Consider the following 25,673-nt stretch of genomic DNA (forward strand, 5'->3'; position numbering starts at 1 on the left):
CTGGTGCTTATCCACACGTAGAGATCCTACAACGAAGAACCTTGAAGTCACCCTGATTGATCCTTTTCACGATATCTTCAGCATTCAGAGGCTTTATTCAAGAGAGGATAAGGTACCATTTGAGTCTTTTATTCTGTGTTTGATAGTGTACAAAATACACATCAACAATACCCTCCCTTAATAGAAACATGGGCTCATAGATTTGGTTAGAATGTCTGCAATCTAATCCTCAGTTGGAACACACCACAATATCACAAATCCATCTTCAATAAGATGTTGTATGAAGTGACAATGGAGTTCTACATGCTTTGTTCACTCGTGAAAGACATTTTCATGTCAAAAAGCATCCTCCAAAGCCATATTGCCACACATGCTACTTTAATAATTCCTCGATACTTTGAATTTGTCGAGGAAAGAGCTATTGCTTGCTTCTTCTTATTGGTCCATGTGACTGCACTCGTCCCAAGATTGAAGACATACCCAGAAGTAGACTTTTTGTCATCAACAGAACCCGCCCAATCTAAATTTGTAAAACTGATCAGCTGAGGATCTTTGTTTTTGTTGTATAGAATGCCAAAGTCAGGTGTCCCTTTCACATATCTTAGTATATGCTTCACTGCAACCCAATGTTCTCCTTTATGGGTAGTCATGAAAGGGAATCCACATTATATAGAGAAAACAACACATGCAATTTCCTATGTAAAAAACCTTACGATTTTTCAAATTAAAAAACTTGCTCAAAACGTCTTATAACTAGCCACAATTTTTAGATTGAGAGGCCACAAATTAGAAAGAAGAAAAACCCTTGACCTTGCACAAAACATGCCTGTGAAATTTCTTTTCAAAAAATTTGTGAAAAAAGAACATGATTTTGTTTTAAAAAATTGAACAAAAAACTTCTAAAATATTCTTTTAGGAAAAACCACAATTTTTTTAAAAAATCACCAAAAATATAACTAAACTCTGATACCATGAAATGGTAATTGAATGAATAACTAAGAAGTGGAATACTCGCTATATAGAGTAAACAACACAAAAATCTTTCCATAAGAGAAACAATCGAGAACTAGAACAAATAAAGGAAAGCTACTAAAACTAACTAAAGTACATAAATGACCATTATATGCTAAATTCAATATTACTCTACAGTTACAAAATAACAAAAATCTCACAAATGTAAAAAACCAAAAAATTGTAGATTTAAAAGGTTCATGTCAAAAAAAACCTTTCCATTTTATGTTAATTCCAGGTGGGATTATTGTGTTTTAAATATTTGTAGATTGGTCATTTTTTTTCTGAAGTTAATAAGGAATTGTCATTTGGATGTTAAAATTTGACTGTTGTAGCTTCACATCTTTTCTTAGAGATAGTTGTATGTATAACTCACATATGCAGATTTTTCTTTCAATCTGTTTCCTCTTTGCATGTGTTTTTATTGCTATTCATTAATGGTTTATTTATTATTTTGTAACAAATCTATATGTACTTCTATGATACCATTCTTGTACTTAATTGCTTCCAGCTATAACACATTTAAGTTCAAACAATTTACTTTGTTGTTTGGATTACCTATCAAATTTGACCAAGAGAATGAACTGATCAAATCTGGATCAAGAGAATGAGCTCAAATTTGTATTTGATTCATTGACATATATTTTTTTTATAAAAAAATATGGTTTGAGCACATTTTATCCCAATGGCAAGGCAGTTAGTAGTAAACCCTTTTTTGCTTCACCAAGAGTGGCATGATGTGATGGTGAAGTGTTGTTTTTGCCATCAAGGTTCAAACTCCACTGGGATGGTATTGTTGAATTTTTTAATGGGGACGAGGTCCCCAGTTTGTGATCTCACCGGTTCATAGCCCTGGATCAAAAGCATTTACCCCTTCTTTAAAAAAAACCTTATTACTTTGACTGCTTGACAAACATGGGAGTTTCTAATGCATGGATTTAATAATATCAAGTTTTATTTATATCAAAGGAATTTGAAGAGGTTTAAGATTACTTTGATGAAGCATGTTTGTTTTATGTCCTCCTTTTCTTTTGAAAGAAATTTGGAAAGTGTTAAAAGTATATTTAGGACACCTTCAGGATATCTTTGTTTTTATCTCCTTTTTATGCTTGGCCCATTGACTTGCACCTGATTTATTGTTTGATAAAATGGAATCCTGATGGATTGGTTCAATCTAGAGAACTTTACCAATGAATCCATGGTTGTTTGAGGACATTTGGTTCTTTATTTAGAAGGTTATGCCAATTTTTTGTTCGTTGGATGGCTCAATTCCTACTGATTTCTTTTAGTCAATTTGCACTCATTCCTTTTCTATTAGTTTGATTGTAGGCTATATTCCATGACAAAATGAAATATCCCAATCTAGGATATTGTCTCAAATCTGATTTGGGTTTTCAATTTTTGCCATGGTTTACTTCATTGCAAAGTAACAACATGCAAGCATGTTTAGTTTTCAATTTTTGCCATGTTTTGCTTCATTTCATTGCAAAGTAACAACATGCAAGCATGCAAACTAAACATGCAAAGGAACCGATATAGATTTCCAAGGAAATAAGCATGTTACAAAGACAAGTCTATTGATAATGATTCTGATGTAAAACATACATGATCATTTGAAACATATAGAAGAAGATTGAATGACATGCAAGAAGAGAGACCTATGCAATGTGTAGCTGCTGCTTTAGAGATGCGCCAATACCAACATGCAAGGAGGAATCAATATTAACCAAGCCTACAAATAATCGCTGCAATATGAAGAATGATTACTGTCCAAAATTGGAGAAGCTGCTACTACACAATCGCCCTAGCCAGAAAATCTCCTCCAAACCTGATTAAAATGATGCCAATCTGCTCAATGATGAACCCTGAGTGAGCCCACCCCTCAAGTACTGTTGGGTTTCCATCCAACCTATGAATATCCAAGGGTTTCTGTCCTCAGATATGGCTGCTACTGTCAAACCAGCAACAGTGGAGAAATTATCAAGTATCAAATCAACATATCATAATGCTCAGAGAAGGGAGGAAACCCCTTAAATAGATTTTCTAAACTGCTTTTGGGCCTCATAATCACAAAGTGTGATTTTTAATAAACTTTTCCCTCCTCCAAGAAGTTCATCTCACTTCTAGAAGGCTTAATAAATTAAATAAATTCATTTTATAACTTTGCCTTCATGATAAAGTCACTTTATATTTTATTACCTTCTTAATAAAGTCACTTTATGACTTTATTTCATAACTTAAGTCACTTTATTTTTATAATTTAATTTTATAAACAAAAGTGACTTTTCCCTTGTAATATTACTTTATGGGCTCAAAATAATATTATTTATTTTTCCATCAATAAATAATTGACAATGTCAGCCTCTCATCCCTTATATCTCCGAATTAGCCTACCAAAATGACAGAAGAATAGGCTAATCAACACCTGAATGATCATTGAGAAGAAGGGGACATTCCACAGAATGCCTTATTTTAGGAGCAAACACTTTTTTTACTTAAACCCTCGTAAGTGAATGAAATAGTTTATTTAATCTTATAAATTTTTCATGATTAGCATTTTCATAAATAATTATGTTATGTATAATTTTATCTCTATGCCATATTTGAGATGAAATAACAAAATTAGTGTTGTTTTCTATTTTTTATAACTACTACTTTGTTTTTTTAGCACTTGAGTTATTGCCATGTTTTTCCTTTATTATACCCAAGCAATTGAATCCCATTTATACTTTTGCCACACCATGTCAATGCCATATAAATGTAATGCTTCTATGGTTGGAATCTATGAGACTTCCTTTTTTAGCACAGGTACATATGTTTGTTTATCTTACACATTATTCAATTTTTTCATTGCATTTCCAAGATGGGGATGGCAGGGGAAGGCAGGCCATGTTTTTGGACAGCAGGGGATGGGAGGCCTTTTTTAGGAGACTTCAATAAAAAAAATAGAGAAAATGAAAATTATAGGAAATTTCAATTATTCATATATTAGTACAAGCCATTCATCATATATGTTATAGAACCATATTACATAACATTACAGCTGAATTAATAATTCACATAATAGTAGAAACACAAATTAACAAAAATTCATTGATTCATTGCAAATGCGCATATATATTATATAACAATTACAACAAAATGCCCAAAGACTACAAATTCCAACTAAAAATTTACAAAAATTATAGAAATCTGCTATTGCCGCTAATCTTCATCTTCTAACACTGCATCAAAATCAGAGACTGAGCTTGAATCACTCCATATATGAGGGACTACCTCATTGAATCTGTCAAAATTAAGAGATGTCTAAAACTCAGCTGACAGTGGTACACTCTAGAGATATACTCTGACATGTCAAAACTTAAAAGCTAGTTCCATAATAGTCTTGGTCTGTTTTTAAAGGTTGACATATTGGCTTTAGTCCCAATTTAATACACAATTCAATTGTTAAATTGCTTGGAAAGAACAATGGACACTAACAGTACATGCAGAGTCATGAAATTTGAAATTGTATTCTCTTATACGTACATAGCCATCAAAAGCACCAGTTTGAAATTGGAGCATGTCAACTGAAAGTATTTATGTTTCGATGAAGCATTGAGTATGAATTGTAGCTTAGAAAAGATCTCTCACCAAAGTAATGCATGATTAGATTATGTATAGTCATAAAGGGCTATCAGTGCCCTCATCAAAGTACAGATAAATGAATATTGTTTGAGCATCCAGTTATAAAATCTCTCTCACCCTTTATTTTTTTACTTATTTTTAACAGTTTCTTTACTTTTTTGCACACTGGGCCATAGGAGATGGTTGGCTTTCTTCTGCTGTCCCCTACAGATCTTTACCTATTTCCAGGACATGCCCTCTTTTTTTCTGTTTGGGGACCGCCCAGGGATGTTTCCTAGCTGTCCCCAAGTCTCCAAAATGTCACGGGGACAGAAATGGCTAGACTTCCCGGTAAACATATCCCCAAGACATATATTTGAGCTCATCAGCAACCTACAATTGAATCAACTATTGCCAATATATTATACACAAGAGATAGACACTAGGGAAACAACTTTAATTAACTCATATTCTTCACACTATCTGCTGGTCTATTTAAAGGTCAACTGAACTTTTTATTCCTAGCATGGATCGACTCCTGATCTCTTTTTTCTTTTAGTTAGTTGTTACTTCCTCTTCTTCTATGAATATACTATCAAATCAGCTCGGTTCGAATCAACTTTTTCTATGGATCTGCCACCGATAAATTTTAGTTGGGATGAATGAGTCTTCCTTTATGAGAACAAGGGCATCTTTGTGTACTTAGCACGTTTTGTTCAAATTTTGTATTCCATTGTTTTAAACTCATTTTGAACCTAAAATTAAACCAATATTTGCCAATATACCTCCACATTGGGAGACGGAAACCAGTGAAACTTAAATAAAGTCGTATTCTTCATACATGGAGATGGTACAATTTTCTCCTTATTAGTATTATTTGAGTTAATAATTTTAAATTACCAAATTTGTTTGACATCGTAAAATTCTAATGTGCTGTAACACAATAAATGCAATTGAAAATTTCTCTGTATTCAATTATTATTCAAGAGATAGTAGCACCCATTAATGACTATCTCCAATCCTATCTCTTAATATCTAAAATAATATACCTCCACAAGGCTTATAGCCATGCAAGCAGGCTTGCCTACATCCCTAAAATGAAAATGTGCACATTAATACATAACTTTTTCTTGTGCACATCTATCTAACCATGCATAGAAGGTAAATATATTTTAGCTCACAGCAAAATTAGCCAGTTTGGGCCAGTGTGACCCCCTCTAATGGAAGTGCACAAGGGGATTTCTTATATTTGTATTATGTATTGTTCAAATTTTGTAGCTCTCATGAATGAGTTCAAAAGGATTACATTTAGCCTTTATATTATTCAAATATCAATCCTCATTAATAAGCTTGAATGCAAACTAAACTCTGCCCATCCACCTATACCTCGAGTACATAGGTGCCCCTTTTGAAATGAGCTTAAAATTCATAATTTGGACTGATATCAAGTTCATCAGCCACACATGTATGGGATACATAGAATTTCATTGTGGATATACTTCTGTATCTCCATTACATATCATAGTCAGTCATTTTCAACAGGAATAAAATGCTATATTAACAATTTGTCGTAATTTAGACCCTAAAGTTAAACTATATATCCCCAACTCTAGTAATTTTGTTATCATTTTCACCTTGAGAGTTGGTCATGGCCAATGTGACATCGGCATTCATTGATCTACTGATCAATATTGCTGAAGATTATTACATTTATACAGGTCGACTATGATGAAAGAGCTCAACTTATTTCCAGGGTATACACCTAACTCGGTTGTCTATTGGTTGCCAAGAAATGATATTTACATTGAGTTATAGTTATTAGAGAACATCAATGTGATAAATAATTTGGAGCTTCAACAGGCTAGAAAGATAAGCTTGCTCTTCAAAATGGTTTACAGAATTTTAGCAGACTGCCTGAGCTGCAGCCAATCTTGCAATAGGAACCCTGTCAAAGAAGAACCTTGTGAGACTTCTGTTTATGAAACAGAGGAAATGAGATGCTAATTATCTTTGATGAGTTTGCATATAAATTTAAATCTTCAAGGGTGAGGTAGAGACCTGAAAGGTGAACAAGAAACATAGTCCAATCCAACCTCTGCAAAGAAAGCCACAGATGAAGGTTCCCCTCCATGCTCTCCACATATTCCCACCTGAAAACCCCATGTAAATCTCATTAACTCTTTAGAAGCACACGTTACATCCACATAGTCATTAACACTTCAGAAGCACAGTTTACATCCACAATGCGACCATCTTGTTTTTACCATTTTGAATTGTGGATGAAGGCAAGTTAAGGTTTAATTGACTAATAGTTTGTATTGTGCTTGATGAATCTTGGACTTATCCATTATAAATTCAAGATTTAGTGTGAAATGAATTTGTGATGCAATTTAACCATCGGAGACCCATCCAAATTTAATCACTGATTAAGAATTAATATAATAGTTGATTTTGGAATAAGCATATAAAATTTCTTACCTTCAAATCAGGTCTAGCTTTACGGCCTCGTTCAGTTGCAATCTTAATCAGCTGGCCTACACCTCTTTGATCAAGAACCTTATATTCCACAGAAGTAAATATTTCAATAGAAACATTTCAAATTACTTATATAGCTCTGTATGCATTAGGTGCTGCTTTGATTACAATATTGTAGGGATTAATTCCTTAATACATTGTAAATTAATAGCAAATATTGTAAAGAAAAGGGAGAGTAATATTTAATAATAAATAAAAAGTTGTCAAAATAAACACTATTTCACCTCAAAGGGGTCATTCTGAATAATCCCGTGAGATAAATAAACTGGCAAGAACTTGCTCACATCATCTCTGCTGTACCCAAAAGTCATCTGAGTTAAGTCATTTGTCCCAAAGGAGAAAAATTCTGCATGCTGGGCAATCTGCAAAACAATGAAATAGATTTATTATGCAGTTGTGAGCCAGAAATAACCAAACTTGTTTTTAAGTGAGAAACAATACTGCACAAGACTATACGACATACTGCACACAACATACAAACAAAATATTCAAATCTCTCAAGGAAGGAACAGCATGCGGGAAAAGTGGGTCAATAAAACTTAATATGTGAAATATTACAAAATGACTTGTCCACACACACACACAGGACTTCTTCATGCAAGCTATGGAGTAATAACGTATTACTCAGCTTCCCAAGGAGGGTCCCATGGTTCTCTATCTCACAATGTCCCTCAAACCAATGTTTTTGCTGTCAGATCACTGAGCAAAATGGTTTAGGGATGGCAAATGCAAGAATGAGGGATGCTTTGATAATTTTTAGTATGAGATGTATTCTAAGCTATGCATGATTCTAGAATGCAATAAACTAAATGATAAGATGACAAGATTAGTATGAATACTATCCTAACATGATATATTAGTCTATGATTAAGCTAAATGATAAAGAAAATATTCTAAACATGCATACTTAGACTAATTCCTGATTTTAAAGAGAGGCTAAATGATGAGCATATATGAAATGAAAGCTTGAATGTATTTGAGCATAAGTGTGATGCTACAAATTTGAAGGATGATTGTTAAAAATGGAGGAATGAGAGCTCTATTTATAGCAAAAATAGGGCAATGGATGGTCAAGATTGAATGGTTTAATCAAGGGTTGAGTTTGAAAGTTGGGGATCCATGTGCACAATTGGCACCAATGAAATGGTGACAAGTGTCAACATAGGATTGGGTTGAGAGAAGGGGTTGGAGGCATTAAAGGCTTGAGAAGACCTCATGGTTATCTAGAGGCTAAGGGTCAAGTCTAAGTTAGCCTTACCTACTGGATTAAGAGTTAATCCAAGGATAAATCTTTGTGCAAATGATTAAGAGATAATCATGGTCAAAGCATTAAAGACCTGATGAGACCTTTGGGTTGGGTGAAGGTTGAGTCAAAACAAATGTTTTAACCATGTAGGAGGGTTTGAGTTAACCATTAATGGTTATTGGAGACTTTGGGGATTAAGTGGTTGAAGGTTGAAAGCCTTCAATGGTTATCAAAGACTTTAAGGATTTTAGTGGTTGAAGACTTGAAGCCTTTAATGGTTATCAAAGATTTTGAGGAATTTGAGAAGTGACTTCCCTTTGCTTAGGGATGTGACAAAGTTTAGAGGAGGGGTTAAGTTAATTAGAAGTGATTAGAAGATTCTAGAAGGAATTAGGAAGGGGTTTGGGATTTTGCAAGTGGATGGAGGGATAATAGGATTTAATTGAAATAAAGTAATTTAATTCAATTTGGTTGTAATTTGGAGAAATTAAATAAATTAGATTTTTTGAATTTAGGATAACTATTTAATTAAATTTGAATTTAATTAAAAGTGGATAGGAGGGATTTAATTGAATAAAATAATTTATTCATTAAATGGATATAGTGAATTTAATTTAAATAAATTGAGTAATTTATTTAATTAAATAGAGGAATGTAGGTAATTTAATTAAATTGGATTTAATTAAATAGAGAAATGAACATAAAATATTCATTTAGGAATATGGTCATTTTTATATGTCTACAATTATGCAGTTGTGAGCCAGAAATAACCAAACTTGTTTTTAAGTGAGAAACAATACTGCACAAGACTATACGACATACTGCACACAACATACAAACAAAATATTCAAATCTCTCAAGGAAGGAACAGCAATCCATAGTAGAATATTAAGGATGAATTTGTCTTATTTAATTAATAAACTATGCTATTGAAACTGTTGAATTATTAGAATAAGACTTAAGAAATGACGATCATGAGATCCTAAGAAAAATGTTCAATTTCAGCGAAAAAAGTTGCTTATGATCACTGGTAGGAACACACTAGGTTGTCAGTCAAAATTCAATGGGAGGAAATCATAATTCAAATTTACATTTCAAACAAAGAGATATCCAACTTTGTAAAAAAAAATTAGAACTTGGCATATATACATAGTGATGTAGAAGAAATACTGTTGTTAAATGGAAATCAGAGAAGCATCCATAACCATCTGATTCCTGAAGAATATGGTTAAAATTGAGGTTGATATCTTTGAAATTATGACTTTCTTACCTCATCTGCAACCAAAGCTGCTCGTGGAATTTCAATCATAGTTCCAACTTTATATTTCAGACAATGGCCAGTTTGTGAAAAGATATTCTCAGCAACTTTATGTATAAGATTCACTTGATGTCCCAATTCCTGTCAAAGAAACAAAAAATGGATACTAGCTCAGATACCTAATGTATGAGGAACAAGACTTCCAATTTGCTTAAGTATTGTCTCAGTTCAATTTCCCAAAAAGATAATTGAGAATATTTAAAATGTTGATATTATTAATTGTATGATCATTGAATGTCTTGGAGAAATGTCTGAAAATAAAAACTCTGAAATTGATAAAAAATTATTAAAAAATAAACATGCTAGTTGACAACTTAAGTACGGGGAAAATGTGATAGAGTATGTTTTAACTTCATGCCTGAGGTGTTCCTATAAGAGGAACCATAATTTCTGGTAGCACTTTTACACCCTGGTTGACCATTGCAGTGGCAGCTTCAAAAATAGCACGTGCTTGCATTTCTGTTAATTCTGGATATGATATTCCAAGCCTGGAAATGATGAACATTGGAAAGAAATTGAGAATTCCCAGATGCATGTGCTAATTAACAAACAGGTATTTTAAAAGTAAGGACTGGAAACCCACCTGCATCCACGGAATCCAAGCATTGGATTGACCTCAGAAAGCTTCTCTACACGTGAGAAAACCTGATCTTCTGTCATTCCAGTATCCACTGCTAATTCAGAAACTATTTCATTGATATCACCCTCTGGAAGAAACTCATGCAAGGGTGGATCCAAAAGGCGTATGGTGACAGGAAGACCTGTAAGACAAGATGCTTTGTGAAATTGGAGTTCACACATTAATCTGAGAAGTACAATTCCAGGGTTCTGATAGAAGGAAGTTTAGAAGTACATACCATCCATCGCCCGAAAAATACCTTCAAAATCAGATCGTTGATAGGGTAGGAGCCTATCAAGTGCAACTTGTCGCTGTTCAGGTGTTACAGCCATAATCATCTGCCTCACAGCCTTAATCCTACTATCTGATGCAAAGAACTGCACAAAATTTAAATGATTTTAACAAATGCCTTTTGCTTCATATCATGATGGAAATATAATTTTATTGCATATGGAGACTAATTCAGCATTTACAGGCTATCCTGCTTTCTGTTATGATAAAAAGAATCTTGCAGAACCGAATCAAATGTTGGCATCTTTATATCTTACCATGTGTTCAGTCCTGCAAAGGCCAATGCCTTGTGCACCATTATTTCTTGCTGTGAGAGCATCATCTGGTGTGTCTGCATTAGCCATAACCTGCAATGGGAATCAACAATTTTAACTATCAGCGTAAACAAAAATTAGTTAGTGTCTACAATGCAGAAATTCTTTACAACTTTCAAAAGAACTGCTAAAAGGTAATTATTGAGAATTTTCAAGCACAGAAACCAGATATACCTTCAGCTGTCTTCGCTCGTCCACCCAAGTCATGAATGCACCTAAATCACCACTGATTGCTGGAGGGGAAAGAGGCTGCTTACCCAGAATGACCTCTCCAGTTGTACCGTTGATAGATAACCAGTCACCCTCCCTCAATACATGTTTTCCAACTGACAATGTCTGCAATTAAATTATTAATTGAGATTTGTCATTACAAGCACATTTTGTCATATTAAATTAGTAACTGCCATTGATTCTTACACTTAGTATTGCAATATGCACTATATACATAATTAATCATTTTTATTGAAATAATGTGTTGATTAAAATCTCAACCATAAAATAGTTGAGAAAAAATGTGATTTGGAATCTGGATAATCACAAAAGAATAAATTATAAATATCATATGGTTTGAAAATAAAGAGCTTTACATTAAGCATTCTAATGTTTATTGTAAAAGGAGACAATAGACCTTCTCATTTTCATTAACACGAATTTCTGAGCATCCTGAAACACAAGATTTGCCCCACCCACGTGCAACAACAGCAGCATGTGAAGTCATGCCTCCTCTGCAAGTCAGTATGCCAGTGGCAGCATGCATACCACCTACGTCCTCTGGACTGGTTTCATTACGCACCTTAAGACATAAACAAAATACTCAGTTCTCTTAATCATATACTACCATATATAAATGTTGTAGTTAAGTCAGATATCTCTTAACAAGGATTTATTTTTGTGAGCTTTGTGTTAAGTATGCTAATACATGCCAACATGTGAGTACAGTGTGCAATCTCAAAGTGCAAAGTCAAACGAACTTAAATACATTGACTGATTGGTAGCTTCCAGACTATATTCTGTTTTTCAGTCCCTTTTGATGATTAATTGAATTATCTTTATGAATGAAACATACCAGAATCACTGGTTTTCCTTGTCCATGCCAAGTCTCTGCATCTTCAGCACTGAACACAACTTGTCCCACTGCCGCTCCGGGTGATGCAGGTAGACCAGTGGCAATAACTTGATCTTTGTAGCGTGATGGATCCTCAAACTTGCATGTACAATTCAACAACATAATTGATGCTAGAGGTTTATAGAAATTGAGAGTAAGGAGAACAAAGACAACATATTTGAGATACTATCATTAAACATAATCTCATGCTCAATCTCAACAAAATGTAATATTCTAAACTATTTTTGATAGCAAGTATTTGCAAATTCAGTATCAACCTGAGGATGTAGAAGTTGGTCTAAGTGTCTAGGCTCAACCATTTTGATAGCAGAACGGCTATCAACAAGTCCTTCCTTGACCATGTCAACAGCAATCTTGACAGCACCTGTACCTGTGCGTTTGCCAGATCGGCATTGTAGCATCCACAGCCTGTTTTCCTGTACTGTAAACTCTATATCCTGAAATGGCCTAGCTAGATGTCAGAACCTAAGCACTACAATGTTATTCTAAGAACTTTTGAGCTCTGCATGTAAGTATAAGCACATGATATTGAAAAGATCAATGTACACAAGATGGGAAGAGACTGCAACAATTTAATTGCTGATCAATCACACAGCAAAGAAATAAGAAAATTTGCTAAAAAATAAGATGACATGAAGTCTCTTGATGAAACTACTAATTCTTGATTGATAGACTTTTCCAATAAACATTATTCAGATATTTCGTGACAATTCTACTTGCAAATATAAGTCAAGTCGTTGCAGTCAAGAGAGGCAACGCCTTGAGCCTCTGTTAAGGATAGTTGCTAGTCCCATCATTTGCCATATTTCATTATGCAGAGGAAAGTCAAAAAATTTATTTGCAAGATGCACAGTGACCCTTTGAAGGCCTGAGTAAGTTCATATTTTTAGTAGCTCAGTCGGCATTGAATTAGATAGTTTTTGAAATTATCAGGTTCTTCATATCAGGGAACTTTAGCACTTACCATCATATCCTTGTAATGTTTTTCAAGAATCTCACAGTTCTCCACAAGCTCATCGTAAGCTTTGGGCATGTATCGTCTCATTGTGTCCAAGTCTTCTGGTGTCCGAATGCCAGCAACCACATCCTCTCCCTAATTTATTGTGGATGAATCCCAACATGAACAAATGTACAATATGAAATGCAGATACATCCTAAATATAAGAGTTGGAGTAAGCTGAGAAAAAAAAATTCAAATCCATCTAGTGTAAATACCTGAGCATTGATGAGAAATTCCCCATAAAGCGTCTTCTCCCCTGTGCTGGGATTCCTAGTGAATAAAACTCCAGTTCCTGATGTTGGACCCATATTTCCAAATACCATGGATTGTACATTAACGGCAGTTCCCTTCAAACCTGTTATTTGATTTATGTTTCTGTACTTAATAGCACGTGGGCTATTCCATGAGTTGAAAACTGCCAGAACTGCCAATCGCAGCTGCTCTTTAGGATCTGCATCAGAATTGCCTATTATTTACAATCCTTCCAAATATTTCTAGGGAAATTTAAAACAGTTACACCCCACTTCTAATGCTAACCAATGTAGCTGAACTTCAATGTTTCTTTGTACCTGAGGGAAATTGTTTACCGGTAGCTTGTATGTAAATATCCTTATACTTCACAACAAGGTCTTTCAAATCATAAGCAGTTAAGTCTGTATCAAGTAGAACTCCTTTTGCAGTCTTTAGACTTTGAAGTTCTTCCTCGAACAAGGAATGGGGAATGTCCATAACCTCCATGAAAGCATTTCTTGAGTGAGACACAAGCCCTGCATGTATTTATTTGCAGCTAATAGCAAACATGTACTCAAGTGGACTGGATTGTAAATCCTTGACACAAAACTTACCACATTGCCAAACATGTCTAGAAAACGCCTGTATGAATCATATGCAAAGCGCTCACCACTTTTGGCAGCCAATCCTATAACAACCTCATCATTAAGACCTAAGTTCAGCACAGTATCCATCATACCAGGCATAGAAATCTACACACAAAAGGATGCATAACAAAATCAGTTAGAAAAAAAATAGCCTGCCAAATAGAACCAGTCTCTTTGTTGACGAACTCTATCTCTGCAGCACATGGTTCAAAACAAAATCAACATTATTGAATATCATAATTGTGGTAATAATTGAGTTTTTAAGGTACGAAGGGAAATACTTTACCGCGGCTCCAGACCGAACAGAGAGCAGTAAAGGTCTCAAAGGATCACCAAGACTAGCATTCATATCCTTTTCTACGGTCTTCAGACCCTCTAATGCCTCTTCCCACAGACCATCTGGAAGCTTATTTGCACTCTCTAAATATTCCCGACATGCCTCAGTTGAGATTGTGAGTCCTGGAGGAACAGAAAGACCAATGCTGGCCATTTCTGCCAGATTTGCGCCTTTTCCACCCAACTAACCCAAAATATTTTAAATGGACAAGGAATCAGTTTCTGGAATCTAATTGTAACTTTGGATGGCAAGAACACAGTTTCACGTAAAATAATAATCAGAAACGATCAAATGACTTAGATTAATATCTTTCCCTACGATTGCAAGAAGTTAAATATTACAAGAAAATCAATGATGAGGGCAAACCTTGCCCAACGGTGAGGACCAGCCAATGTCAAATTTGTCATGCCATTCTCATAGCATGTAATTAAAATGCAAAGCATCCTAGTGTAGGCTTCTGAAAGAGTATGCTTACCAAAGATTTCATACTCTTGTTTCCCTCACTCCGAGCTTTCCCAAATGTGAATACCCTCTGCATATTAGCAAAAACATCAGAACATTTTATTCAGTATCAGATATTTCTCTGAAAGTTTTTCTTGGCGATCCAGTTTCAAACATGATTCAGTAGGCAATTCAGTTTTACAAAAATTACCTGTTGTGTTTTTGTAATTGGGGTCGCAACAGCCTGGCAGCGACAAAGACCATGCTTTACAGTCAATCCAGAGACTCTTCTCCTTAAATCTATAGATTGTGCTTGCAATAGCTCTAATGATCTCCGTAAGCTTGATTTTCTCAATCCTACACTGGCCTTAGCCTGATCTCTGCTGAAAGCCACAGATTCAACAACATGATCTGCATCTTTTAGAGTGCCACACAAGATATTTGATGGTACCAAAGTGCCCTTCATAATGGACACCATCTTTACAGGTCAACCAGCTTGAGAGCCCTGCTAATGCATCATTCACACCAAATAATTATAATTCAGGTCCACATTTGGAAAGGAAGCATAACATTTTGGTCGTTATTAGAAAGCCTTTCACCAGTGTATTTCAGTGATGAAAGCCATGCCAGCTTTTGAATCAAACATCTCTAATACTAAACTCATCATTGTAAGAAATTTCTGGATTCAACTGCATAAAATTATTTGTATTATTCTTAAAATAATTTTACACAGTTAATCCAGAAATTTCCTACACTAATTTCTGATACTGTCCATTAAATGATCACTTCAAACTTCCAGAGCCGGAAGGAACCTGCGTGCAGGCTTCGGTAGCACTGTAATTTAGCTGAGAACTATATTGTGAACAAAAATACTTTTACACGTTAGATACATGAAAATAAAACTCCTGTCAACGATTTGTGAATTTTGTGCAAAATGACTATTGATCTGTACAACAAAATAAAGAACACCTATCCTAGATAACTTCTTGACATCTTTTTAAGTACTCGTAGATTTTATCGAGAAAAACAGGCATTGTCAAAACTAGTCCGTAGCTAGTCCATTTCCTTCCTAAGTATCCTAATATTTAAAATCTAATCATTTAAAATTCTAATTTTCTACGTATGGAAATATTAAGAGAAGAAAGCACGTCATGAAATGATATCATCAGTTGTGTGTTCAAGCGTTCAGAATTTTTTTAACTATCCATACTGTTGAGGAAAACACGAAATAGCAAGAACTGGAATCAAGCACCTCCAAATGTCTGATGGTGTGTACCGAGCTTTCAACACACAAAATATTAACAGAAATCTTTCGAGTACGTAGTGCTATGAGGAGAATTTACTGCTGCTAACAGGCAACGTGAAAAATAAACAGCATCTTTCCCATAGAAAATCGAAGTGCCTATTATTTAAGGAGGCCCGAAGAAGGGGCTCAAAGTTTGTAGCAGCCAATATTATTCGCTAAATGACACCGGCTAATATATTTATTTTTTCTCAAAAATTATCAACAGCTAATATCAAAAGAATCTGAATAATAGAGTACAAAAAGATAAGAATTTCAGGTTCCTGAAGGCCTTTTCATTGCAATTAGCTCCTAGACTCTTTCAGCATCAACTTCTGACAAAATAAATTGGAGAGCCGTTCTTAATAGAATCGTAGTGTAACTGAGAATTTTCGAATAATCTTATTGCATACAATTTTTATAATTACTGGACCGGGTTAGGCTTTTGCCATAAATTTTATACCTTGCCAGGCATATTTAACTCCAGAAATATTTTCTTATTCTACAACCGACTTCAAATTCCCGATCAATGAGTTAAAAACTTTCAAATTTTTCTTTAAAAATCGCTCAATTCAAGAACTCATATCCATGCTCAACTAGTAAAAAGCTAAAAACACAGATTTCCCGATAAAAATGAGTCCAAAAGATTGGCTATGAAATTTTGTGGAAAATCAACGTTCTTGACACCGTGGACTGCGGAAGGTTGACTCTTACAGCAAAAAGCTCTGATAATCTCAGCAAATACGGATGAATTCCAAAATTTCGCTCAATTTTAAGACAAAGCAAAATAAAAAAATGTTTTGAGCACAAAATCGTTTTGAATATCCATACCTCTGCAGCAGCTCTTCAACGCCTCAATATCTGTACAAAAAATGAAAATAGAAGAAGAAAAACTCAAGGCTGGAAGCAAATTCGACGAAATTGGAATTTTTTTTTCGGATTGCGATGATGAGTATGAAAATGTGTGACACTCACCTTCTGCACTGCGCATATAATGAGCTTCCGCCTGTTGCTTGTCATCCTTACGCTCCATCGACTGCTAGATTACTCCCGGCCATACGGAGCCATCCGACACCGTCGATCTCGTGTAATTTTGATCACTGATTCCGAAATTTGATAATTCGATTAAAATACAATATCGAAACAATTCCATTCACACAATTGTTTAAACATTTAACAGATATTTAATTATTTTAAAAGTACCTGAACAGATGTCTTAAAAAATGATTTGTTTACGGAGAAAAACAACAATAATGGCGGAAGCGTGGGTCCCTTAAGCTGTCACATCGCTTATCCAAGATAAAGCATTCTTCACCTGACATGTGCAATGATCCCAATTTCCAAATGATTACAGGCATCTGTTTTTTATATCAAATTTTCATAATTCATAGTAAATTATTTAGTGTTTCTGGATTCGATTGTGTTAGCCAGTTTTTATCATCATCATCCTTTCAGATCACACTCTGCCATCATCATCAGAATGTATGAGAGCTCAAGAATATGAAATCAAGTTTATTCCTGCTTGTATGATAGAACAATGAGATGTACAATTCTTGAATAAAATTGATGCCCTTTCAATTGTATTTGCTATAAACATTTACCATCAATAATTATTTTTCCCTAATATCCTATCAAATATATGCTAAAAAATTGGTGATGGATGGCTGTTTTGTAGTTTTAATCATGGGAATTTTAAGCATTGTAGGTAGCTACCATGTCTCCTTTTCACTCCATAATGTCTCCATGTCATTGCTTAAGTCTAGTTTAAAAATAATTAGTGAAAATTGAAATCTTTTTCTACTTTTGTGAAGTCGTCGTTGCTTAATAAATTAAAAATAGGTTGTAGAGAAAAGGAGGGGCTGAAATTAACCAACAATTGCATGCTAAAAAAATGCTACATTGTTGCACACATTCTTTTGTGGACTTTTTTTACGTTTCCCTCCAATTTTTCCCTCCAAAATTTATGTGGATAAAAAATATCTTTATGCAATTAAATCTAATAAAATATTTGTATAGATAATCCAACATATTTGGTTAAATATGTAATTCAATGTTGCTGCAGTGACAAATTGACCAAGTATATTAGTGCAAATATAGAGATGCAATTTAATGTCTCCAAAGATGTCGGAAAAGTTGAGCTTGTTAAAACTTTCTGCAAATGCATAATAATTAAAAAATATTGAGTTGCTGGTCAAATTAAGCTAAGCAATAGCATGGGAACTTGCCCTTAGTATTATTTGTGGTTAGGGAAATGGATCTAGAGAAATTCTTAGACTTTAAATTAGTTTTAATATTATTTAAAAATTATTGTAGAGGACCATAATTTTTTATTTGTACATATTGCTTTAAATGAGGCATAATAAAAGCCTTATGTAACTCCTGAATAATTTTTTCCTTCTAATAGAGAATTATTATCTTATTTTAGGGGAATTCTAAACCAATTTTAGCCTTGAATATTTAAAGAAATAAATAGTATTTAACTATTCCTTCTACACATCTATAAAAGAAGGGAAAAGTTTGAAGGAGAGTTGTGCAATTTTATATTATCGACTTCTTTCATTTTCGAAGCCTTTGTTTTTGAAAATTAATTCAAGGATGAAACCCCTTGTGGTTGAAAGATCCAAGGATGAAAATCCTTATCTTATTTGAATTTAGAAGCAAAAACTATTGGATTGTCAAGGGGTGATTCTAGTTTAGAAATTATATTGGGCTTCAAATTTTCAATTTATAGATTGGTATTGAGAAATTTCTAGATTTCTAGATTGGTGTGTGAAGTCTGATGTCCATGTTTGTCAATTATTTTACTTTGTTTCTAGTCTAGTGTGTTTCAACATTTAAATTCAAGTCTTGGAAGATTTTCAAGATTAATAAGATTTGTAGTGTTTATATGACTTTCCTAGTGTTTGTTGTTGTGCATGCAATATCTTACTTGTTTCTATTGTACAATTTTGAAAGATGTCATATTTATTAGTGCTAATTGTCCGCATCTTTAATGTGTATTAAGATTTTCCTTAGTAGTTGTACTAAATCCTCAAGAAGTCATTTCAATTAACAAAAATCAATGCAATATTATTTTTCATTGGTTGTACATTTTACTCAATCTAGATCAAATCATTTGTGAGAAGGTTTAATCCTATAATGTTTGACATACATTGTATTAGATGTTGAGTATATATTTTGAATCAATGGATAAATATACCATTCTAACTTATAGATGCTTTGTTGAATCAATGGATAGATATACCATACTAACTTATAGATGAGTCACTTCATATTTTGGGATTCATATTAGCCATTGTCATAATATTTGTTCAAGAATCATATTGTAGCTATTTTTTAGGAGATTCAATTGCTTAGTCTAACCATCTTTCTACAATAGTTAACCATATCTTTGTAATGTTGGGTTCTTTACCACTCATTTTGAGGGCAAAAACTAGTCATCTCAACTCAAGGATTAGTGCTATTTGGTGAGCATTTTATTGTGTTAGGCATTGCTACACAAGTTGAATACTCAATCACACCTCTAATTTCTATTATTTGAAATAACTATCAATATCATTCATCAATTTGTCCATTATTGAGGTTGATATTTTAACTAGTCACATAATTCTATGATTATTTTTGTATATGAGAGAAGTTGGGAAATCCACTATAGAACTTTATCACATTATAGCAATGAGATTCTTAGCATTTGGAATTTAAGTTTTTAGTCATTTATCTTATAGCTAATTTGTATTCGTTTTGGAAGGCTTGCTGATAGAACTTCCATAAGGTAGTTTTAGATTTCTTATAAGCAAGCATTGTAAATTGTGTATCTTACCACAAGTCTTTAAAATAAATTTGATTATTGCTTGCATCCTAGGCACCATATGCTCTCACCTTGTCCATTTTGGGAACTCGATGATTAGAAAATTTTAGAATCTTTGCATTATTATTGAATTTCTAGCTTGGGACATTAAGGTGGAAGTAGAGCTATGATTTTGTTAGCTTGTATGCAAGATGACCATTTGATGTAGAGGATCATGCCATGTGTTTCCATATGATTACCACTAGCTTACCATTGGTCTTTAAAATAAATTTTATTATTGCTCGCATCCTAGGTATCATATGCTCCCACCTTGTCCATTTTGGGAACTCAATGATTAGAAAATTTTAGAATCTTTGCATGTATATTGAATTTCTAGTTTGGGACATTAAGGTGGAAGGTGGAAGTAGAGCTACGATCTTGCTAGCTTGAATGCAAGATGACCATTTGATGCACAGGATCAAACCATGTGATTTAGTGATAGAATTGAGATGCTATCAAAGGGAAAGGAAATCTCAATCTCCTATTCCTTTAACATAGAAGTGAAATTTCTATTTGTAGAGTTTGAGGTAGAGAATTTTGATACGGTAAAAAGAGAAATCCTAATGAAGGAGAAAGAATCAATTTATAACTTAATGCCATTATACAAGGTCAACAACAATTGACAAATTTGTAAACCCGTATATTTTTTTGATTCAGGAAACCAAAATGCCTAAGGATAAGGTTGAATGTTTGAAAATGTTTAGTAATGGAGGAGTTAGTGGTGGTAGTTCAAAAGGAGCATCGGGAGGTATTGTTATTTTCTGGAATAAAAATAATGTAAAAGGTGAAGTGTTGATTCAAGGCAACAATCTGGCTTGTATTAGATTTAAGCATTTGAAAGAGGGTACTTCATGGGTCTTAACTAATGTGTATGCCTCAAACACCAAGACTGGCAGAAGTGATTTCTGGAAAAGCTTATCCTTGTTTAGAAGTAAGTTGGTTGAAGATAGATGGATTATTATGGGGGACTTCAATAGCCCTTTGAAGGAAAATGAGAAAAAGGGAGGGAGCCAAACCAATCTGGACAGCAGATTGGATTTAATGGAATTCATCAATAGTAATGCTCTCCATGACCTGGATTTGCAAGGAGTTAAATATACCTGGACTAATAGAAGGAGTGGTGAAGATTTAATTCAGGTTAGGCTTGATAGAGCTTTAATTTCACTGGATTGGTTTAATTCTTACTTCTGTTTTTTTTCAACTCATATAAGGGCAGGATCGGATCATTATCATATATCCTTTACGGTTGATGCCAAGAAGGGAAGAAGACACTTCCCTTATAGATTTGAGAGAATGTGGACAAATCACTGGGATATGGAAAGCAAAATCAAGGAATGGTGGTAGGTTAGAATTGAAGGAAATGCTATGTATAAGGTGGTCAAAAAGTTGAAGTTTGTGAAAGATAATGTTAAAAGATGGAACAAAGAGTCCTTTGGGAACATTTTTGCTTCTAAAGCCACCATTCTCTTAGATTTGAAAGATATACAGGATAAGATTCAAATGGCTATACAAAGGTCTCAAGAGATGTTGAAGATGAGATTCTTATGAAATATCATGACGTAATAGCAAAAGAAGAAACTTTCTGGAAACAAAGGTCAAGAAATATTTGGCTGAAGGAAGGGGACAGAAATACTAAATACTTTCATATGTCCACTCTAAAACACAAGGCCATCAATAGGATATCACAACTTAAATTTAATGGTAGAACTATTGAAGATGAAGAATCTATGAGGAAGGTAGCCATGGAATTTTTCTCCAACCTCCTGACTAAGGAACAGAATTTGGACTTGCAAGCTCAAAAGGACCTTATGGATTGTATCCCCTCTATCTTGGATGCAGATTAGAATTCATATCTCACTGCTATCCCATCCAATGTTGAGATTTTGAAAGCTATCAATTCCTTTGAAGGTAACAAGGCCCCGAGTCCAGATGGTTTTCCCATGTTCATTTTTCAAATGTACTGGCATATTGTTGGGGGTGATGTTTCTAGTGTTGTGAAAGAATTTTTTGGTGCTAGAAAAATTTTGAAAGAATTGAATGGCACTTTCATTGCCCTTATTTCCAAAAAGATGGGAGTTGATTCCATGGATCTTTTTAGACCTATAAGCCTTTGCAACTCTTTGTACAAGATCATCTCCAAGGTTTTGACTTCTAGAATCTTGAGTCTACTCCCCTCTATCATTTCTCCCCAACAAAGTGGCTTTGTCCTTGGGAGACAAATCCTAGATTCGATAATATCGGTCCATGAAAATATTCACTCACTATCTAGTGTTATAGAGTGGACTGGGGATTTATGATGGATGTTCTCTCTACTTTTGGTTTCTACTCTAGAAGTATCTGTCTTATTCTGCAATTAGTTTCTTCTGCTTCTTTTTCTGTCTTAATCAATGGGTCTCCTTCCCCCTTCTTCAAGTCCTCAAGGGGTTTCAAACAGAGGGATCCTCTATACCCGGTTCTTTTCATTATCATGGCGGAATGTCTGGGAAGATTCATTGGAAAGCTTGTTGAGAAGGGAGAGTTTTGTGGGTTGAAACCTTCTTCAGCGGATCAAGTTTGCTCCCATCAACAATTTGTGGATGAGTATTATTATGGGGAAGGCTTCAGTAAAAGATTCTAGGAGTTTAAAGAAAGCATTGGATAGTTATGGGATAGCTACTGGTCAACTAATAAATTGGTCTAAAAGCTTTGTTTATTTCATCAATACTCTGGAAAGAAGACAAATAAAAATAAGCAACATTTCGGGGTGTCAATTAGGGAATCTTCTTGCTTCATATCTTGGGCTCCCTTTATGTCAAGTTCCTCCTGATACTTTCTGGGGAGCTCTAGTGGATAAATTTCATAGGAAGTTAGCTGGTTGGAAAGGCTCTCTTCTCAGCCAAGTTGGTAAGGTTTAGCTTTTGAAATCTACTCTTCAGAGTATCCCTCTTTATGTCATCAGCCTTTTTTAGAATTACCGCCAAGTTTGCAGAGGCTATTGAAAAAATTCAAAGAACTTTTCTATGGACTGGGGTCGAGGAGAAGAAGAGAATGAATCTGATTGCGTGGGATAAGGTTTGTAAACCTATAAATGTATATGGTGAAAATGGATAGCAATAAACAACAATATTGAAAGACTAAAATGGATTCAACCACCAAACCCTAGCCTAACAATGAACAAAGATCCACCATAACATATGAAGATAACCTAAGACAATGCAAATAACTCAAAAATCACAAAGATTATACCATCACATGTCCAATAGGGTTTTGATCTCCATTCTTCCTATCTCCATTGATCTTGCTTGATATACTTGCTCTCAGATTTTTATATGCACAAGAGCTCAACAAAGAACGGAATGTGGTTGCAAGTAGAATTGTAGTGTAGCCAAGTACTCCAAAATCAGTCATTAGTCATTAGGATATGTCATTAGGGTTTGACAATGAAGAAAGCATCTCCTTAAATAGAAGACACAATAAGAAATGGAGGGTTAAGATTGAGAGGTGTAAAAAGAGAGGTCGGCTAGGATTAGAGGGTAGGTATAAGAAATACCAAAATAATGAAAGAGGTAGGTAGTGTAGGAAATAAGAGATGAATGACATGTGTCATGTGTAGAAAAAGATAATGAATTAATTAAATAAAGATTTATTTAATTAATAGAAGAAGTAGGATAATTAAATAAATAAAATATTTATTTAATTTAGGAAAAGGATAATTTAAATAAATAAATGTATTTATTTAAATGAGAAATAAGGCTAGAAGAGGATAAATGAATTAATTAAATAAATAAAAATTTATTTAATTAATAGAAGAATTAGGCTTAGATAATTAAATAAATAAAATATTTATTTAATTAGACATGACAATTTTAGGTGTCTACATTTTGCCCCTCTTTGAGACAATGCGGCTTGTCGCGTTGTTTCAAAGAAGATAAGATGAACTGATACAAAGTTGCCCCAGTATGGGAATTATATGCCCCCTCGAGAGATTGGATGAAAATGTCTGAAAAGATTGCAGACAATCTCTCGATAAGAAAAATGGGATAGAATGGACTGATTGGATAATGTGACAAAGTCACAGGATGAAGAATACTGACTCGGGAAATGAAGGCCAGGGCTAGGGTAGGCTATAAGATAGACCACGGGCAAAAAACATCCTCATTGTCATCCACACCCTTAGAAGATCACAGTGCAGAGCAAGAAAAGAGCAGTAGCAGTCAGCAGCGATGGCATTCATTCATAGATTTGACCGTGTCCGCCGATTCCAGCGACCAGCCGATGCAGGAGAGCCGGTAAGTACCCGAAAACCTCCTCGTACTTTCACGCATTTTGAGTTTTGTCATAAATGCATGTTTAGGAGCAATAAATGCGCTAGGAATAGGATATTTAAAAAGTGCAAAAACGCGCAACCGCGTCTGTGTCAGCGCCAGGCGCGTCTGTGTCCAACAGGCGCGTCTGTGTCGGGTCCAGGCGCGTCTGTGCCTGGAACCGCGTTTGTGTTGAATGCGGACGCGTTTGTGAAATGTAGCAGCGTCTGTGCTTTATAGGAGCGTTTGTGTCTGGCATAGGCACATTTGTGTTCAGAAAGCGCATCTGTGTCGCAGAAGCACGTTTGTGCAGTCTATAAGCGCGTTTAGGAGTTAAAAGCGCGTTTTGTGTGTCTAAATGCATGGTTTTAGTCTTTTAGGTCAAATCGGCAGTTCTGTGATGAACATACGCTGTCGATTGGATAAGCTGCTGAGAGGATACACTCAAGCAGGTCCTCTAGAAAGATTAGGATAGATCCAGGCACTTTGTGATGAACAGGGAGCACCAAGATAGGCAGCACTTTGTGATGAACAGGGAGTGCGAATGTGAGTGACACTTTGTGATGAACAGGGAATGTCACACACGTAGTACTTTGTGATGAACAGGGAGCACTACTTAGGGTAGATAGCAACACTTTGTGATGAACAGTGAGTGTCACTAGGATAGATAACCAGATGCATTTAGGTAGCAAGTAGTATTTTGTGATAAACAGTGAATGCCACGATAACTGACATGATTGTTTTGCTTGACTGCAGGAGTATTTGCCGATGCTGGAGTCACGGGAGAGATTCCCGTCGACTCAGAGACTGCGACCAGAGTTGTCGATCCAGGACATGATTTCCATTGAGGAGATGGGTCTCACACATATGCTCTATGTGCCCGAGTTTCGGGCAAACATGGGGTTGCTGACTGCGTTGGCCGAGAGATGGCACTCAGAGACATGCACGTTTCACCTGCCGATGGGTGAGATGACAGTGACATTAGAGGATGTATATAGGATTCTGCATGTTCCTATTGATGGAGAGTTGATTCCCTACGACCGTGACGGTGACAGGGAGGCATTGAGACGGGTTTTTCAGGATCCTGAGTTGGAGATGCGAGCAGGTCATGTAGCCTGGGACACCATGACTGCCACAGGATTAGCATTGCCGGCAGTTGTTGGGGGAGTCATCAGTGGATATTTGTGTCCAGACAGGGCCACACGAGGATTGGCAGTGGGCTGGGGAGGGGCCTTGGAGACGCTGATGGCAGAGCACACTAGGTATGCATGGGGGCCATGTGTCCTAGCACATTTGTATTATGAGCTGCATCAGTTTGTATACCACGGATCAGTGGGTTTGGGCTGCGGTGTGACTCTCTTGCAGGTGTGGGCCTATGAGCACCTTCCCATCACACGGCCCATTCATTTCAGAGGCAGAGGACAGGGACAGAGTTTCGTGCACCTGTATGACATGATCACATCCCAGCCTCGGATTGGGAGATTAGAGCATTGGAGGCGAGTCATTGATGATATTGACATGGTGATCTGGAGGCCGTAC

General features: G+C 35.2%; 1 protein-coding gene across 2 annotated transcripts; it reads right to left on the reverse strand.

Annotated features, from left to right (window-relative positions):
* Window positions 1-5,838: 5,838 nt before the first annotated feature.
* LOC131050944 (pyruvate, phosphate dikinase 2) lies at window positions 5,839-17,527 on the reverse strand. 2 transcript variants are annotated; one of them, XM_057985264.2, is made up of 23 exons: window positions 17,208-17,527; window positions 16,980-17,104; window positions 16,836-16,865; window positions 14,934-15,227; window positions 14,757-14,813; window positions 14,231-14,464; window positions 13,912-14,049; window positions 13,636-13,798; window positions 13,282-13,517; window positions 13,031-13,159; window positions 12,324-12,503; window positions 12,007-12,144; window positions 11,569-11,733; window positions 11,115-11,276; window positions 10,884-10,973; window positions 10,574-10,712; window positions 10,300-10,477; window positions 10,075-10,204; window positions 9,669-9,797; window positions 7,377-7,514; window positions 7,096-7,173; window positions 6,676-6,767; window positions 5,839-6,562 (listed from the first exon to the last, which is right to left on the reverse strand). In XM_057985264.2, the coding sequence occupies exons 4-23, from the start codon at window positions 15,198-15,200 to the stop codon at window positions 6,520-6,522; spliced, it is 2,886 nt and encodes a 961-aa protein (XP_057841247.2). In that variant the 5' UTR covers window positions 15,201-15,227; window positions 16,836-16,865; window positions 16,980-17,104; window positions 17,208-17,527; the 3' UTR covers window positions 5,839-6,519. The 2 variants fall into 2 exon arrangements, with proteins under 2 accessions (XP_057841247.2, XP_057841248.2); XM_057985265.2 differs by lacking the exons at window positions 16,980-17,104; window positions 17,208-17,527 and having other exon boundaries at window positions 14,934-15,230; window positions 16,836-16,973.
* Window positions 17,528-25,673: the final 8,146 nt, after the last annotated feature.

This window comes from Cryptomeria japonica, chromosome 2 (assembly GCF_030272615.1).
Source record: "Cryptomeria japonica chromosome 2, Sugi_1.0, whole genome shotgun sequence".
NCBI lineage: Eukaryota > Viridiplantae > Streptophyta > Pinopsida > Cupressales > Cupressaceae > Cryptomeria > Cryptomeria japonica.